This window comes from Myotis daubentonii, chromosome 5, assembly GCF_963259705.1.
Source record: "Myotis daubentonii chromosome 5, mMyoDau2.1, whole genome shotgun sequence".
In the NCBI taxonomy this organism is placed as follows: domain Eukaryota; kingdom Metazoa; phylum Chordata; class Mammalia; order Chiroptera; family Vespertilionidae; genus Myotis; species Myotis daubentonii.
In genome coordinates this window covers 26,581,768-26,600,846 of record NC_081844.1, presented here as the reverse complement: position 1 = coordinate 26,600,846, position 19,079 = coordinate 26,581,768, and the positions used below count along the sequence as shown (strand labels likewise).

The window sequence follows — 19,079 nt, the reverse complement described above, 5'->3', positions numbered from 1 at the left end:
ACCCTCCGGCCCGCGCTGCGCGCTCCGCGATCTGGGCCGCGCCGCCGCCGCCCCCAGCCCTTTATATCTGCAGCTGCCAGCGCCGGCGTCGCTCATTGGCTGCAGCAACCAAGCCCCACCTCCTCGCGGCGCCCGACGGCGCGGCAGGTGGAAGCGAGCGCGCGCTGGCCCGGACTCGCTTTCTGGGGACTCGTGTTGCCAGATTCCGGCTCTTTTGACTCCGCGAACCCTACTTCCTGCCCGAGCACCCCTTTTAGGAAGGGCTTTCTAACCGGAAGACAGGGCAGGCTCTCCTCTGTCCAGCACCTGGAGCTGGAGGAGCGAAGAGGGAGAGGAGGTATCTGTGGCCCATTGTACGACCTTCCCGAGGTGCTGTCCACAAGAAGACTGGAAAGGGACAAGGATCCAAGACTTCAATAGGCAAAGGCCTGGGTCCCCAGATTTGGAGGGACCAGGTGTAGCCTACAATGCCAAGGGAGGAAGGTGAGGATGGCTGGGGGTCCTAGTCTGCCTGCAGAAGGAACTGGGACCCTGTGGGTTAGGTGTCTCTAGGGTTCAAAGACTGTGGACTGGCACCCCACAATGCAGGGGCACTTGGCACTGCTGCAAAGTGGGGGATGAGGTTTGGGACTTAGGATTGAGGCAAACCTTGCTGGTGCCCTGCAGCCCTGGGACAACATAAACTTGGGGTGGGCTGATCTGCTAGGTGAATGTCCTGGCTTTCCGAGCTCACGATTGGTTCGCCCGAGGAGTCATCTCCCGCTTTGCTGGGGGAACCTGGACGCTACTAAGGAGATAGAAGGCGGCACATCACCTTTTGTGCATGTTTACGTCGGACGGCCTTCAGCACCACAGACAGCGGCCTGATGGCCCCAACCAGCGCTCTTGCGGGCTGGATAGCCACGACCCGCTAAACCAGAGTGGCAGCCCCCACCCTATCCTCCTCCCAGCACTTCATTTTAGCCTCCAGACTGTCCGAGCCTGTCGTCAAACCCAGCGAGGAGAGCCCATTTTGACCAATCAGGGACGGCCCTCACAAGAACGAATTGCAGGAGGACACCCTCGAGGTTGAGCCAATGAGAACCCGAGCAGCAGAGCGCAAGGCCACGCTGATGGAGAGGGAAGCCAATCATAGTGGCCCGCACAGCCTGGGCGGTGGCGATGCGGGCCGAGTGGCCCTTCTAGGGTTTGGCAGGGCAATGTGGCTGCTGACTCTAGAGACCCCAAGCGATGGCTTGTTCCCCACCCATGATCCTCCCGACTCCAGTGAGATCAGAAGCTGGGCTTGGCCTGTAAGGGGCTACTCCTGGACCCGCAGACCCGACTGCGGTTCCCATGGAAACTGCTGGCTCCTGCTGTGCGGAGACAACTAAGAGGACTGAGCCTGGGGGGAGAGGGGACTCGCTCTTCCGCGCCGACACTTCTGTCCCTGGCTGGAGTAGACCCCGATGAGAAGTGTAAAATGAGGCTTTAGCTGCGGCCCAGCTCCAAGAACTGGTGAGGAGCTGGTGGGGGCTCCCCCAGGGCACTTTTCCTGCTCCCGGCTGTGGTCCCCCGGGTCACGTGGCTGCGGCCATACTGGCCCATGCAGCTTGTGCGCCACCTGGCGGCTGTGTAGCCTGATTTCACTCCCAACCCTCTCCCTGGCAGTGCACGGGATGAGGAGGTGGCCTCGGTATCCTCCTCCAGGTAATGGGACCAGAGCAGCCGCCCTGCCCATGCTAACTCCCTTCCCCCGCGGCTTCCTGTTCCAGGAACACTCCGAGCCCATTCTACTTAGGGGTTTTGGCACCGGCTATTCCTTCAGCCTGGGACTTGCCTTCCTCAGCTTTCTTCTGGGATAGAACCTTTTTGTCATTCTGATCTATGTTCAAATACCATCTGACCACTGACCTAAACAGCACCCCCAAAAACTAATATACTATTTTCTGCATGGTGCTTGTCTCAGCCATAGATGTCTTAAGGGTTTACTGAACATCTCCCCAACTGGTCCCTGACCTCTCTAGGGGGGGGAATGAGTGACCCATGAGAAATTAGCACTGAGTCAGGATCGAGTCCTGGGAGATGTCAAGTGGCTTCCCTGGGTTCCCAAACCCCCAGCCCTGACCCTGTGAGGAGGAAGTGTTCAGGGTTGCCCAGGCAACCAAGGCAGAGGGAAAGGTCCCTGGTCTGCCCGTATGACTTCCCCTACCTCCTACCCTCACCCCAGGCCTTGCTCAGGAAGGGACCAGGTTGAAGAAGAGACCTCCCTCACCCCCAAATCATCCAGGTCTAAGGGGAGGGCATCTACTTTCTCACTCTTTAATCTCGCTCTGCTCTTGACACAGTTCCAGCAGTGCAGCCCCAATTGCCAGCTCCAGAGAAGGGGGGCGGGGGGGTGGGACCAGCCCTGGGGTGGGGCAGGGGCATCACCTTCCGGCCTGCGGGGTGGCCCCCATGGTAGTCCGGGCCCAGTAGGCCCAGGAGTGGCATCAGAGTGGACAAATAAATAGGGACGGTCAGTGGTAGGGTGGGTCAGGTGGGTTTGTGGTCTGGGTGGCTTTTGAGAGTGTGGAACTTGATGCTGTCCAACTTCTCGAAACGCTTCCCGCAGCGCTCACACGTGAAATTGTACTGCACCTCTGCTGTGTGCTTCTTCATGTGCCAGTTGAGCGAAGCACGCTGCCGGCACTGGTAGCCGCAGATCTCGCACCTGCCAGGAGTCAGGGCACAGTCAGAGAGGGCAGGGCCGGTCCCAGAAAGGGCTGGCACCGTCTGAGACTGGAGTGCAGATGGAATTTGGTATGGCAACCCCAGGGTGGAGCTCGCCTGTGGGACCTGCTCTGTGCTGGTCCAGGCCTGGATCTCCTCCCTCCTAGTACCCTCTTGGGACGCCTGTCACTCACTGCAGGGGTGTCTCGCCGGTGTGTGTGCGCCGGTGTACCTCCAGGTGGTTCTTCCTTTTGAAGGACTTGCCACAGGTCTCACAGGTGAATTCCCGGACACCTGGGGGAAACACAGGCTGAGGACTCCGCCCTTGGGGAGGGGGCTGTGGAGGGTCTCCGCTGCACTAGAGAGACCACGGAGGGCGCAGATGAACCACCCCCCCCCCCTCCACTCTCCAGGCCTGAATGTCAAGTCTAATAACCAGAGGGACTAAGAAAGCGGAGGCTCATGGCCGTTGCCCAGGAATGCCGCAGGCAGAGATGGAATGTGAACTCCGGTTCCTGAGGAGCACAGGGTGCAGATGGATTTGAATCTGACCCCAATATTTGGACTTTGGAGCAATTTCACATAAAAATCCAAAGTTCTGGTCTCAAAAAATCCAAATCCACGCCCTCCTGCTGGGCACAGGCACCAGCGCTGGCCGCTGTGTCGCAGCCCACACTCTGGGTCAAGGAGGTGTTTGGAGCAGAAGGAACAGAGGCCCTGTCCCTAGCCTAATGCCCCTGCAGGGTGGTTCAGCCCTGGAACTGCTCCAGCATGAGATCTGCTTGCAGGAGTCAGGCGGCCAATGGGCCTAGCTCCACATGAGCTGTGACAGTCCGTGTCACTGTGGCTTGTGCAGCTCACTCTTTAATCTCGCTCTGCTCTCTTGACAGTTCCAGCAGTGCAGCCTCAGGGAGGTGCCCGTGGGCTCCAGGTTAAGTGCTTTACTTCCACCATCTCAAGCTAGTCCATGTGGGGGACGGGCAGAAAACTGAGAAAGGCAGTCCTGTGCCCAGGCTTGACCCTGCCCGAACCCGCTCTGGCTCCAAGGCCCAGGCCCCTGTGCCCTAGGGCCTTACCTGAGTGGATGATCATGTGTCGCCTTAGGTGGTTGGATAAATAGAACTTCTTGCCACAGCCAGGGTGAGGGCACACTTTGGTCTTCCCTTTTCGATGCACAAGGTTGACATGGTTCTGGAGACGAGAGGGGCAGGAGTGGTGCTGTGGGTGCTATAGGGACAGGTGAGGGCTGCTGGGAGGCAGGCTGGGGCAACTTCATTGGAGGAGGGAAGAGGGGTGCCCTTGTCCTTAGGATGGACTGCCAGCTTCGAGTTGGAGTCCAGGGACGCTGGGAGCAGTTTTACTGAGCACCTACTCCAGCCAGGCTCTGGGTTAGGGCATCAGTGAATCTTGTCATAACCCTGTGAGGGGCCCTGCCATTAGCCCAGTTTATGGATGGGGAAACTGAGTCTCGAGGCTCAGTAGTTTGCCTGGTGTCTCACAGCTGGGCAGTGGCAGGGCTGGGACTGGATTCTAGGGCTGTCAGTCCACAGCAGGCTCCTTTGCCACGGTGCTATACTGCTCCCAGGACCTGGAGCAGAAAGCCCTCAATCACTCCTTCCTTTGTTTTTTTTAAATATGTTTTTATTGATTTCAGAGAGGAAGAGACAGAGAGAGATAGAAACATCAATGATGAGAACCATTGATCCCTGCACCCCCCACACTGGGGATCGCAACCCGGGCATGTGCCCTGACCGGGAATCTAACCGTGACCTCCTGGTTCATAGGTCGATGTTCAACCACTGAGCCACGCTGGCTGGGTCTTCGTTTGTTCTTTAGCTCACTAGTACACCTGCAGCTTCAGTGCCCAGCACCAGGCTTGGCAATGGTAGGTGTTCAATATGTGCTTAATGAAAACATGATTTGGCAAATTCAAGGACCAACTTGTGACACCTCCTTTGCCCAGAGTGGGGATATGATAAGGCCCTGTCTCTGCCCTTGGGGTGTCCCAGACCCAGTGGGCAACCTGCAGGTACGTCTTGATGGTACAGTGATCTGCGGCTTGCAGGCCTAGCACCCTGGGAGACCAGGGTGGGCCTCCTGGTAGAAGGGCATTCTGAGCCAAGAGGGTGGTGTGGGCAGAGGTAGTAGGAGATTGGACAGCTGGAAGAGCAAGAGTGGGGGGGCGCCTCCAGGCCAGGAGCAGGCAGCCACTGGGGATGCAGAGAGGCTGTGGCTGGTGAGGCAGGACAGGTATGCTGGAGGCGGGTGGGCATATGGGAGGCAGACCTATGGCACCTGCTGGGGGCTGATGGGCCCCTCCACCAGCCACAGGCCGCTGAACACAGAAGCAGACCCTGCCCAGCCGTTTCGGGGGGTGGCCTCACCTGGAAACTACTGAGAGCCACATACACCTGGCTGCAGCCCTCGTAGGGACAGTGGAACATCTCGAGCAGGCCGTCGGCATCCATCACCCGTGACCGCTTGCTCCTCCGCCTCCTGGAGAGGAAGGCCCATGGCATTAGGGCTCCCACACCAGCCAGTCCTCACCCTGCCCCGCCCACCTGACACCCACTTCTCAGGCTCCTTGGGGATCTCATAGATGATGGCTGACATGTCACTGCCGTCCAGCTCCTCCCCGTCTGCCTCTGCCTCAGGCTCTGCACTCTCAGGCACTGTCGCTGCCAGCTCTGCCAGCTCTGGAGCCACTGGCTCCTCCTTCTCCTCCTTAAGCATGTACAGGTCCTCCTTCTCTACGGGGTGACACAGGGCAGGTGTCCGTGGGGACTAAGGCTTTCAAGGAGCCCACTCTAGGGCCCCTCTTCCCCCTCCCCCTCCCAGGTACTCCCAACACCCCCAGACTAGCATGGTCCCCCAGACCTTTCTTAGTCTCCATGCCTGCCATGGTGGTGGGGTCCATAGTGCTGGGTTGGCTGCCCTCAGGCTCCGTCTGGGTGTAGGCTGCCACACCCTCCATCATGGTGCAGGGCACCTCGTCACCCAGGGCCCCGCTGGGCGCACTGCTGCCTGCTGCCACGTTGAGGTGGATGCCCTCAGCCGTGAGGGCATCATAGCCTGGGCCTGCGATGATGATCACCTGAGAGCCAGGCACCATGCCTGGCATGGGACAGCTGGCTACCACCTCGCCCAGTGCCTCCTGGGGCATGTTCTCAAAAAGGGTGCCAGGGCCCGGGCCCACTTGCATGGGCACTGGCACACACACCACGGTCTCCAGGGCTTCCGGCCCGCTGCCTGCTGGGTTGGGGCACAGTGCGGTGCCCTGCTCAGCCAGGCTCTCCACGTGGTGGACGTCGAAAGGGATGTGCACACCCTCTTGCGTGATGAGCCCACTGCTGCCCGCTGGGCTGGTGGGGGTAACAGCAGCGGCTGCTACTGTCGCCTTGGCTGGCTGGCCTCCAGGGGGCTCCTCAGAGTCAGAGCCAGAGCAGGAGCTGGACGAGTTGGAGCTGCCGGCCCCCAGGCCATTGTCCACTGTGGTGACAGAGGAAAGGGAAGGTTACAATAGTGGCAGCAGCAGCTGGTGTTGGTTGAGGGCTCACAAGGGGCTGGGTGCTGCAACTCCTCACTGGCATGAACCGTGGTCACTTCTCAGTCCCCATCCTCCTCAATCACCCCCGCTCCTCAAAGATGCTCTCCTCCCTTTGCCTCTGGCCCGCTCCAGTCTCCTGACTCCTCCTTGGTGGCTCCTTCTCAGCCTCTTTTGCTCTTAAAGGTCTGGAAGGTTCTAGCTCGGGCCTCTCCTGAGTGCTCCGATCAGATCACCCCAGGGTTTCAGCCGGGCTGATGGTGTTAAATCCTGCCTGGTTCTGACACCAGCCAGGTGTCCAACTGTCCAATACAATTTTCACACTACCCACTTGGAGTTAGCGTCAGACCCCAGAAGAATGACCCCACTTCAGATGCCAGCTGCAAGCCCCAGGCCACCTGCAAGCCCCAGGCCACTGGCACTCCTAGCTACTGACCGGGAGTTCCCACGACCCCATGTTCAGGTTTGATAATTTGCTAGAATGGCTCATAGGACTCAAGAAAATGCTTCACTTCCAATTACAGTTTTATTATAAAGGACAAAACTCAGCAACTGGCGGATGGAAGAGATGCACAGGGCAAGGTACAGGGCGGGGTCACGCAGCTGCCATGCCCTCTCCAGGTGTGCCACCCTCTCCATGCCTCCACACGTTCCCCAACCCGGAAACTCTCTGAACCACACTGTTTAAGAGTTCCTAATAGCCCGACCTCCAGGCCCTGCCCACAGCCCCGGGGATGGGGCGTGGGGCTGAGAGATACTGCTCCTGTAATCATGTGTGTGGTCTTTTTGGTGACCAGCCCTCCTCCTGAAGCTACCTACAGGTCCCTCCCTGAGTCACCTCATTAGCATGGAGCCCAGGTGTGTTTCAAAGGGGCTCCTTCCAAAACGGGACTCATGATAACGAAAAGCATTCCTCTCTCTCAGGGAATTCCAACGGTTTTAGGAGCTCTGTGCCAGGAATCCAGAACCAAGATCAAGTATCTATTTTTATTGTGTTGCCACTACCTTCTCTGCTGACCCACCCCCCAGGGGATCTCACAGGCATCTCACTCCTCTCAGCAACTCTGGGCTCTGAGCCCCTCAGGAAAAGCCTGCAGCATTCCTGGGTGTCCCCGTCCCAGAGAGGGCAGCTCTGTTCTAGTTGCTCAGGCCAAGTCCTGGGGCTATCCTTGACTTCTCCCTTTCTCACAGCTACTTCCAATCTGTCAGCAAAACCTATTGGTGCTGCATCCAAAATACATCCAAAAGCCAACAGCTTCTCCCACCTCCCCTGCACACGCCTGGTCATGGCCCCAGCACCCCCTGCCTGAACCATGCAGTCCCTTCTCCCTGGTCCCCCAGCTCCCACCCTCACCCCCCACACTCTGTCCTCCCTACAGTGGCCAGAGGGAGTTTGTGAACACCTGCTTAGGTCATATCCTTCTTTGAGAATATGCTCGTCACTTTCTGTGAAAGAGAGAGGCCAGCTGTTCCCCAAACCTGAGTTTCTTTCTCCTGGCACCCAAGTGGACTACATTTCCTAGCATCCCTTGTAGATGGATGTGGCCATACGGCTGAGTCCCAGTGAAATGTGAGTGGTTCATGAACTTCCACCTCTGTTTCCACCAGCCAGCCCCACCAGCCAGCCAGAACTCAGTGGAGGCTGGAGCCACAGGACGGAAAGAACCTGGGTCCTGGGATGGAAGGCAATTTGCAGGTTTGTATATTTCAGAAGCTGGCCTTACTTCAGTTAATACCCTTCCCAGTCCTAGCCAGTTTTGCTCAGTGGATAGAGCACTGGCCTGAGGACTGAAGGGTCCCGGGTTTGATTCTGGTCAAGGGCACATACCTAGGTTTCTGGCTCAATCCCCAGTAGGGGGCATGCAGGAGGCAGCCAATCAATGACTCTCACTCATCACTGATGTTTCTCTCTCTCTCCCCCTCTCTGAAATCAATAAAAACATATTATTAAAAAAATGAAAGAAAAAAAGCTGTCAAACTATCATAAAATGCTTATCATTAAAAAAAAGAAAATAACCTTCCCAATTCACTTGGCATAGCAGCCAAAGCTCTTGCTGCAGCTAACAGGGCTTGCACCTCCTCTCCAGCCCCACTGACCTCCTCCCGTGCTCTGAGACACTAGACAGGTTTCTGCCTCAGGGCCTTTGCACTTGCCACTTCCTACCTGAACCCTGTTCCCTCAGACACCTGTACGGGCTCCCTTCCTTATCTTCATCAGATCCTTCATCAATGGTGTTTTTCTCAGGGGGGGCCTCTGACCACCTTATCTCAAATAGCACCCTTTTCTCTATTTCCCCCCCAAATACTTCCCATATTCCAGTGTGCTCTGGATTTTACTTGTCTACCTAGTTTACTGTCTGCTTCCCCTCTAGACGTAAACTCCACAAGGACATGGGTCCCTGTGCACAGTCCCCAGTGCCCAGAGGCTATATGGTACACAATGAGCACACGTTTGCAAAATGAATGACTCTCAGCCCAAGGCTGTGATGAAGGCCAAGGGGGATAACATCTTACTCAAGCATTTGGTGCTAATGTACCCACACAGGGAGAAGCTGGGGACAGGAAAAATGAGTGATTGTCCCTTAGATTACACACTTGTGACCGTTGGGGCACGCTGTCTGGGAACCACCCATTCTCTACCCCGAGAGGGTCACAGGGAGCGTGCAGGCTCTGGAGCCAGACGGCAGCAGGGGGAGGGGTCTCAGTGCTGCTCTTCCAGCTGTGCGGTCATAGGCGCCTTATGCAACCCATCTGGGCCTGGAGATACCTTGGCACCTACCTCAGGGAGTACTCTGGGTATTTAATGAGTAAATACATGTAAAGGACTTAGGACAGTACCAGGCTTGGAGAAAGCGCCCTACCAATGTTTTCCACTATCTTTAATACCCAATTGCCCCGTCCATGACGCAGGCCCTGGGATGGCAACAGGAACAGTAGGGGATCAGCCCCTCCTTCCGACACCCTGTCATGGGATGAGCCCTGGCTGCACCCTGAAGGAGGGGCAACCACCTAATGAGCTGGGAGCGTAGCTGGGTGTCTGGGTCCCTGAGTGCAGCACTGGCTGCTAAGGCTGACACTGGATCTTGCTCAAGACGATAACAACATTCACAACAGAAATGACCGTGCACGCCTGGCTTCCCACAATCCCTTGGGGGCGGGGGGGTCTTTTTACTGAGTGAGAGGTGGCAGGCTGCCCAGGCGCAGAGCAGGTAAGAGTGCTGCTTGAGGGAAGAGGGCAGGCCTGGGGCATAGCACTCTCTCGCCGGCCCCCAGCAACCACAGCAGACCGGGAACTGATCCCGTTGTTCATTCCCAAGGGCCCAGCCCCAGAAGCTGCTAGTGTAAAAGTTACTTACGTTGGGGTGCAAGGGACCTCCTCTGGGTGTCACCCCATCCAAGCTGGATCCATCACCAGATGGGCCAGTCACGTTACTCCCAAAACCCTAGTTTCCTCGACTTCTCAGTGGGACTAATGACAGGACTGTGGGGAGGACTCGGGGAGTTTTGGGGTGAGCCTGGAGCTGAGTACAGGACAGGGTGGCTGAGGGGCAGGTTCACACTGGGAACCTGACTGACACACAACGGGATGGCCATTGGCCAGGGTGCCCACCTGGAACACCTCTCGCCCACGGCTTCCCCTCACCAGCTGGGATGCCATCTGCTCCAAATGCCTGCCAGCTCGGACTCAGCCCTGGTGACTGACCTCACCCTCAGCCCTGGCAGGGCGCCTGTCCACGGGCCTCACACTCCTTCTCACCACCCAGAGCATACCCTTGCTCCTCCACCAGGTCTTCTTGGACCTTCGTAACTGAGTCCCTCCCAGTCCTGAGCTGGCAGCCAGCCCCTGGGTGTGACCAATGTGGAATGGCAGGAGAGGAGCAGGGACAGAGATGGGAAAGGCAGGGCAACAGAGGGTAGAGAATGAGAGATGCAAAGGGTGTGAGATGGAGGGGAGACAGAGAGAGACAATGCGGGGAGGCAGGGAAAGGAAGGAAACTGAAGACAGAGCAAGAGAGAGAGAGGACAAAACAGGGACAGGATGAGAGGGACAGAGAGCAAAGAACAGGAAGTGAGGAGAAGGAGAGCAGGATGGAGAGAGGGAAAGAGGATGAGACTGGTAGAGACAGGCCTTGAACCCGAGAAAGGATTGGAGAAAATAAAGGAGGAGGAAGAGGCCAGGAGAGAAGAGCCGCCCTGGGGAGTCTGAGGCCCAGCACCCATCCCTCCCTCCCACTACTGAGCCCGGTTTCCTGGACCCCACGTCCAGCCCTGCCTGAGCCTGGCCTTGGGCACAGGTGTCTCCGTAAAGCGGGAACTGTCTCGGGATCTGTAAGGACTCCGAGCTTGCAGGCTGCACTGAGTCTGCGCTCTGTCCCTGAAGCCAGCACCCATGCCATCTAGTTGCTGAGAAGTTTATGATACTGGCCTAAGGCTAGCAAGACCCAGGAGGGCGGGCAGTCCAGGGCGATCTCCCCACTGAGGAGCTGTGAACCCCCAGGCACCGGATGCCACCACATGCCCTCACTCTGCGGACCCACCTTTGTCACTGTCGGGGTCTGAGTCGCTGAGTGGCTTCAGGGGTGAGTGCAGGTCTTGAAAGTAGCGGTGGCCGGCTTCACACTGCCACACGGCTGTGGTGTAGAGGCCGAAGGTGGGGTCCAGCTCGGCCAGGTGCGGCTCATACGGACAGCGGTGCTTGTGGTCCTCGTACCAGATCACCACATTCTTCAGGCAGTTCACGTTGCGCCGACGCCCTGTGCACACAGGGCCGGGTCAGGCATGAGGAGTATGGCTGGGCCACTCAGAGCAGTGTGGCCCCTACAACCACCCAGGCCTTCTGGCTCTTGGGGGCTGAGACAACGTCCTGAACCCTGTCCAGGCCTGTCCCGTTTATAGGTAAAGAAATTGAGGCTCAGAGATGAGACACCCTGGAGATAACAGAGACTGTCCTCACTGGATGAACAGTCATGTCAACAGTGGGGCGTGGCCATAGAAGGTGCAGTCATTGTTAGCTGCTTCTTATTGTCACACTCAGTCCCCCGCCTGCCCCTGCGCCCACCCTGGCCTCCTATGGTCTCTTCCTTCCAGAGGCACCAGTGGACGCCTGTCAACACTTGAGTCAGGTCACATCCCTCCTCTGCTCAGAATTTTCCATAGCACCCACCTCACTGGGTGAAGTCACACTCCTCCCAGAGGTTTACACATTCTGCCCAGTCGCCTGTCCTCACCTCCTCACACGCTTCCTCTTGCTCACTCCCCTCCAGCCTCAGGGCCTTCTCCCTGGTCCAGCCGCAGAGCCCTTGCATTGGCTGTGTCCTCTGCCACCAGATAACTGCCCTGCCACCTCCACCTTCACTCAGGTCTTCCCTTGGTCAGCCATCCTCTCTTCCCTGTCCCTCTAGCGGACCTGACCTGCTTCCTTTCTCTCCAGGTAGCACTTAGATACTATCTATGCTTATTTGTTTTCATGTTTCTTGCTCATCTCCCACACCAGATGTCAGCTCCCTAAGGACAGGGCCACTTCTCTGTGTGCTTCCTTCTGCATATTCAGCACCTACATATAGTAGTAGGTGCTAGGTGAGCGCATATTGTGTGTGTGTGTGGGGGGGGGGGGGGGGGGGCGGGGATAGTGGAGCCAAACCACCAGGGTTCAAATCCTGTCTCTACCACTCCCAGGGGCTCTGGGCAAGTGACTTGGCTTCTCTGAACCTCAGTTGACCCCTCTGGTCAGGGGAGAATAAGGGTCCCCATTTTCTGAAGGCTGACAGGGAGGAGGTTAGAAAGTGAAGACCTTGACAGGGCACAGAAAGGGGCTGTGAGTGCCTAAGAATTGGTACCAGCGATATGTGTGATGATCCTGGCCCCTCAAGCCAGTGGGAAGAAGGTGAGCCTCTGACCTTCCAGGCTAGATGAGGAGTGGCCGGGGAAGGTCCTTGGGCTTCCAACACAGTGACAACCATGAGGACACTACCAGCAAGCCACCTCCTTAGCCTAGCACTTGCCTCCTTATCTTCATCCCCACCCCTCTGGGATTTGGGGTCACAGTCTTAGCTCATATGGTGCCTGAGAATTGACAGTGGGCGGGGCTCACTGCCACCAGGAGGCTGTACCTGGACAGCTGGCTCTCACCCTGTTGGACAGGGCTCGAGACCCACAGCCCAGTGCTCAGGGGCAGGAGGGACATGCTCTGACTGCCCACGCCCAGCTCCCCTTGAGCCTGGCACACGATATGCCCTCTAGGCCCTGGCACAAGCTGTTCCCTCTGCTCTGCCTGGCTCTTCCCTGGCTGACTCCCACACACCAGCAGGAGAGCAGAGGAGCTAAGGGGACTACTTTGGAGACATGAGGACCTGAGCTTGCAGCCTGGCCCTGCCACTTGCCAGCTGTGCAGCCTGGGGCAGTGGCTAGGTCTTCCTGGATTCTATATGTGTAAGATGGGGATGATGAGAGATGATGAGGGCACCCCTGCTGGGCACAGCACAGATTCCTTCGGTGGGTCCCACCCCGGGCTGGGTGGGGCCCCTCCTCTGGGCCCCAGTGCCCTAATCCACCTCCCCCTTCTGTCACAGCCCTGCTCAGCCTGTCCCTTGTGTTTCCCAGGAGACTGTGGGCTCTGTGAGGGCAGGGCGGGGTCTGCCCTGTTCCACACAGTGCCTGGCACATGCAGGCTCTCCATAAATGGCCTCAGAGAATGAGGGAGCGAGGGAGGCAGGAAGGGAGGGAACAACAAAGCCAGGAACTCCCAACACCCACCCCTCCCCCCTGGCTGCAGCCCCACTTACTTTTCTTCCTCTTTGGCTTTTTGGGGACCTGCTCCCAAGGCTTCCTGTAACAGAGAGAGGCAGGGGGAGTGACGCAGTGCCTGACTGATGGTGAGATAATGACAGCTATCCTGCATCCTGCTTCTGGTTCCTGAGTCTGTTCTCATGGCCCTTCACTTGGGTTCTCTCCCACATGGACAACAGCCCTTAGAGGGGAGTCTAGTATCCTCACCCACCTCACAGAGTGGGAAACTGAGGCTCAGAGAGGTGAGACCACAAGCCCAGGGTCCAGTGGCCAGGGAGTGGAGAGGTCAGAAGAGGGTATAAAGTCAGTACCTCGTTCTGACCTCTCATGGCCCCATGATCCCACCCGCTAGGATCACACACCCAGTATAACCCTCTCCCCACCAGTAGGGCACGCATATGAATATGAAGGGATACCATTCCCATGACTAGGTGACTGAATTAATTAAGAGGGAACTTACTGAGGTGGGCCTGATTTAATCAGAGAGCCCTTGCAAAGACCCAGCTGATATCAAAAATCAGAGGCTGAGGATGTGAGGGGGACTATGAGGGGCTGTGTAGCAAGGACCTGAGAACAAATGGCCTCCGGGAGCTGAGAGCAGTCCTGCGACAGCCAGCAGAGCTGCAGGGACCCCAGTCCTACAACCACGAGCATGTGGCTTCTGCCAACATTGAGGGAGTCTGGGAGACCTTTCCCTAGTTGAACCTCTAGATCGGGAGTGGGGAACCTTTTATCTGCCAAAGGCCATTTGGATATTTATAACATCACTCACAGGCCATACACAATTATCAACTTAAAAATTAGCCTGCTATATTTGGTCAAACATTTAATTAGCTCACCCCTAATGCCTTGGCAGGGCCAGGCCCAAAGCCCAGGCTCTCCTGGCCTCCCACACCGGGACGGCCATCAGATTGCTGGGTGGGTTCCTGACTCCACTCGGGCCGCGTGGCTATGGCCCAGCACCGGCTTGACCCAGACTGAGGGCAGGTCCATTGGCGCCATCTCTCTCAGACCTGGTAGGGGCTTCCTTCTGCCTTCCTGCCCCCAGGCTTCCAGGTCTGCCCCCTTCACCCTGGCTGTTTCCTTGTTCTTCTTCTAAACTGCAGCAGTAAGCTTGGTGACCCTGGGTGAGTGACCTTGCTGCCCCATGCCTCAGTTTCCCCATCTGGAGCATGGAATCATAACAGCAACTTCCTCGTGAGGTGGGTATGAGGTTATATGCATTGTAAAAAGCTTGGTGCAGCTCTGGCAATTAGTAATCATTCAGCAAATGGTGGCAATGATCATTATGATTATTAATATTATCACAGACCAGGCCCTGGAACACTGACCGCCTTGCTCTTACCACAAATATCCTGACAACCAACCCAGGGTCTCTCCTCAGCTCCACTGCCCATCCCCTCAGTCCCCTATCCAGCTTGATAACAATTCTCAGCCCCCACACCTCAAGTTTGGTCCCAGGACAGCTCCTCAGGGCTCCTTTGTCCTTCCTGCCCCAGGCTCTGACCTCTGCCCTGGGATCTGCTCCTCTCTGTCCCATCCGAGGAGCCTCTACCCCCTCTAAGGGGCCAGGCTGCCAGATCCTTCCCCAAACCCAAGTCCAAACAACCATGCCACCTACAATCACTCAAGGCCTTGCCATGACTGGGGTGCTGAGAATGCCAAGTGTTTGTGGTGGGAACAGGCTTGGCATTGGTCAGATCCCAGTTCAAGTTGCATCTCTGTTATTGACTGGCTGTGTAATCCCAAGCAGTGCCATCCCCTCTGAGCCTCAGTTTCTCAATCTGTGAAGTGGGACAACAGCAGTGCCTCCCACACAGAGTTGCTGTGAGGATTACAGGAAGTCAGGCCACATTCTGACCTTAACACAGCGCTTTCTCCTTCAACCCAAACTACGTTCCCCCACTGCCTGCTTCTCCAAGTTCTACCATCTTCGTGACTCCCTGCAGTGGCCACCACCTGCACTTGAGGACAACAGTTGTTGAGACTTTGCAGGGACTGGCTGTACTTTCCTCTCAGGGGCCACAACCAAACGGTGGCCAGCAACAACAGTCCCTTGCTCTCCTCTGCCCTTTGATTTCACTTTTGACTTGATATTCCTGCCAGCATCCAAACAAGCTGGTATTTCTAACATCCTGGGTTAAAATGACCTTGAGCCCCTTCACTACCAACTTCTGCCCCATTCCTTGACCACTCTTCGACTGAGTTGTCTACACTCTTGGTTTCCATGTCTGCTCCTTCATCTTCCATGAGCCCTCGGTCAGCGTTTTCCCCACCAGGGATGGCGCCTCACTCAGCCCCCCAGTGTTGGACCCTTAGCCTCCAGGACACCACCCCACCTGTTCCTACACCTGCCTCCCAGGCTGCTGCTTCTTCCTCATCTCCCTGGCTTCCGGAAGCACAGAAAATGGCAGTGGGCTCAGACCTGTGTGCTCGGTCCATGTGCATCCATCACCACCCTGGTGACTCCCACATTTGCATCTCCTGATTGGCTCTCTCCCCACCACAACAGCACCTCCACCGCCTTCCTGACACCCCATGTAGGGGTCTCACGTGCAAGCTGTCATTTTGTCCCCCAACAAAGCCCTTCTCAGTTAACAGCAACTGCAACTTTCCAGGTGCTCAGGCTCAAACCCGGGGCATCTTTCATATCCACACCCATCAGAGAACATTGCTGGTCCCAAGTTCAACCATTTCTCTCCACTTCCCTATGACCCTGCTTGGGGCCAGCCCCATCTTGGCTCACCTGGACCAGTGGAGTCATCTTCTTCCTCCTGCCCTCCCCTCCCACAGTCTCAACATAGGAGTCAGGATGATTCTTTTGATTTTCTTGGTAGGAGTTTAAGATGTGAAAAGAAAAATGCAAACACATACAAAGCTAGAGAGAAGAGGAGAGTGAACTTCCTTGAACCCATCACCAGCTTTAATAACTGTCAACTCTTGGCCAACCTTCTTTCAACTCATACCCCACCCATTCCTCCCACCACACACACCCTGAGGAGTGCTCCTTTAAACATCTAAGCCGGATACATGACTTCTCTGCACTTATAAAGGGAACTCAAATTCTGCACTTAACAAAGGCAAAAATAAATCCCACCAGAGCTCCCACTAGATTTTTTTCACTAGAAGAAAAAAATCAGTCCTCCTTGCACCTCCCTGCCTGCGTCTTCTCCCACTCCTCATTGTGCTGCAGCCACACGCTCCCCTCACCATACCATGTACATATCAGGGCACCAGGCAGGGCCTTTGCACTTGCTATTCCTTCTTCTTCCAACACTCTTCCCCTGAATATCCACACGGCTCGCCCTGGCCTCCTTCAGCTGTATACTTAAATGCTATTTTCTCAAGGTGGCTCCACCCTAATACCCTATTTAAACTTCCAGCTCACACTCCTGATTCCTCTTCCCTTATTTCACTTTTGTTTTTTTCCATAGCTTCTATCAATCTCTCACATGCTCCATAATTTATTGTTTCTTATCTGCAGTAGACAAACCTTTACACACTAGAAAAGCCTCTACCCTCTGCCCTTTATGTCAACTCCATGAGGCAGTTATCTTTGTTTTGTTCATTGCTGTACCCTGGCATTTAATGAGCACCTGGCACATAGTAGGTGCTCATTAAATGTTCCTTAAACAAATGAAGAAACACTTAAAATTCCACTCTGACCATTGTTTCCCTTTTCCCACTAGCTGCTAGAAAGCACCAAGGCAAATTCTATTCACCATTCCCACTTCATGCCTCTTGAACCCCTCTGGTCAGATTTCTATCTCATCACGCCACAAAACTGCCCTTGTCATGTCCCCTGTGACTTAATGCTTCAATCCAACAGCACTGATCATGGCCTCACTGTGCCACTCATTTTTCTTTCTCTTTTCACCCTGATTTTAACTTCTGCTTTCGTGTTCATGTTTCACATCCCTTGAACTGAAATCCTTCCAGGTACAAGATAGGTTATAAATAATTGAACAACTGAAATAATTTGACCTCCTACTTCTGGTCATGGCTATTCCCTATAGGATATCCTTCACCCAGGTTAGTGTATTTTCCCAACTACCCATGGGCCCTGGGCCAAGTTTTTGCCACACACTGCCCGGGTTGTCTCAGTGCCCCTGCCCTAGTCCTGCACACACAGCTCCTGCTCAGCCAAACCAATTTTCGCAAATACCACTTTCAGCTTAGGGCTCCCTCTGGCCAGTGGTTCTCCAGCTGCACATCAAGTCTCCTTGGAAGCTTTGCATAAAAAACACAGGGTCCGCAGCTCCATCAGACTGACTGAATCAGAAATTCCAATAGTGGAATCAGACTAACTGAATCAGAAATTCCAATAGTGAAACACTGGCTTGAGATTTTTTAAGCACCCAGCATTTCCTGCCTTGCTCTCGGACACATAAACCAGCCTGCCACCCTAAGAAGGGGTGGGTACAATTTCAGCAGGAGGCAGGTTGTTTCTTGACCCTCAGAATCTTGCCTCCCCAGGAGAAACATGCAAACGCGTGCAAATAAACACTGGGCAGAACAAGGATTTTGTCACAGAACTGCTTGTAATGCAGAACAAACATCATCCTAACAGGTAATACCTGGAACGCTAAGTGCCGGCACTGTCTTAAGGCCTTTGCTGTAGTTTAACTCATTTAATCATCACATCAACCTATAAGGCTGGAAGCGACAAATTCCACTAACACTGCTCACCTCAAAATTGAGACTGCAAAGGCCCTGCCTGCACCTGTGTGGCCAACTCAGGGCTTCCTCTTCACCTGAGTCTCCCTGGGCTGACTGCTCCTTAGGAGCCAAGAGCTTTAGGGGAATGCGATCTGGATTGTGAGGGTCCTCAAGGTAGGTGGGGTCTAGGATTGTGGGATGGCACCACTCTGTCCCAGCTGGGGCGTCGGAGCCTCATGACAGGCAGGGCGGGTGGCCCAGGGTGTGCAGTCACGCAGTCCAGTCTCAGGCTACCTTGTAGGGGGCGGGGCCTGGGAAACACCAGGGACAGTCGGGACCTCTGGCCATTGAGGCTCAGGAGGCGGGGCCGCCCCTCTAGGGACTGCACAGTTAGAACGCTTGGAGGTGGAGCCCGTACCAGGATTGGTCAGCCAGCGCTTAGAGGGCGGGGCCAAACGCCCAGGAGGCGGGTTGAGGCTGGACGCATCCTAGGATTGGGCGGTCAGAGCGACGGGAGGCGGGGCCGCGAGCGAGGCACGTCCCAGGACCGGTAGTCGGAGACCCAGGCCGGGCCGCTGGGCGGAGCTCGGAGGTGCCAGGGGCAGAGCCTGGGCGGAGGGGGCGGGACCAGGCTCAGCGGGGGTGGGGGCGTCTCCCTCCCTCCCGCCCTCTCACCCTCGGGCTGAGGCCCCTCACCCGTGCCGACCGCTCCGCTGGCCGCGCTCCAGCGAGATGAGGTAGGCGGCGAGCTTGGCGTCGCTCCAGCCGCTGCGGCGCCGCAGGTCCACCCAGGGCCCGTGCGCCTCGCCCAGGTACACGCGCCTCACGTCGTACTTCTTCCGGGACTCGAGTCGCCGCCGGGCCCGGTCCGACTCCGTGAGTCGCGGCCGGCCCCGCGCCTTGCGGCCCGCCGCGCCCTCCTCGGCCGCTGCCTCCCCGCCTGCGCCCGCCTCAGCCTCCGCCTCCGCCTCGGGCGCCCGCTCCGCCATCCCCCCCTCCCTGGTTACCAGCCTCCCCCGTTGTTAGGAGCCCGGCCGGAAGTGGCGCGCATCTTCCGCGCCGCCGGGAAATTTCTCTTGGACTCACCGCCCCGCAGCGCCAAAGAGAGACGGAGGAAATTGCGCATGCGCCCAACAAGCATGCGCGACAACCTAATCTCTTTCTGTTCAACTTCTCACTTCATAGATGGAGGGAGGAGCTGAAGGTTTGAAGGCAGCCCCGTAAGAAAGAGGCTGATGACCCTGTAGACCTTGGGGATGGGGCTTCTGCGTCTTGATCCTGAACGCCTGCCGGTGATGACAGGTGAGGGCGCGAGTTTCAGGTGAAGGCAGAGGGGAGGCCAGGGATCTGACCTGTCAGTCCTGGACCCGGAGAGCCCTTGAGAAGCCCTGCCACTAGG

General features: G+C 56.5%; 1 protein-coding gene across 1 annotated transcript; it reads right to left on the bottom strand.

Moving 5' to 3' along the window:
- Positions 1–2,285: 2,285 nt before the first annotated feature.
- Positions 2,286–18,990, bottom strand: ZNF653 (zinc finger protein 653). The gene is made up of 9 exons (XM_059696720.1): positions 18,377–18,990; positions 13,018–13,061; positions 10,774–10,989; positions 5,569–6,180; positions 5,264–5,441; positions 5,076–5,187; positions 3,768–3,882; positions 2,886–2,985; positions 2,286–2,692 (listed from the first exon to the last, which is right to left on the bottom strand). Exons 1-9 carry the CDS (start codon positions 18,667–18,669, stop codon positions 2,515–2,517), a joined length of 1,848 nt encoding a protein of 615 aa, XP_059552703.1. The 5' UTR covers positions 18,670–18,990; the 3' UTR covers positions 2,286–2,514.
- Between the last annotated feature and the right edge of the window lie 89 nt (positions 18,991–19,079).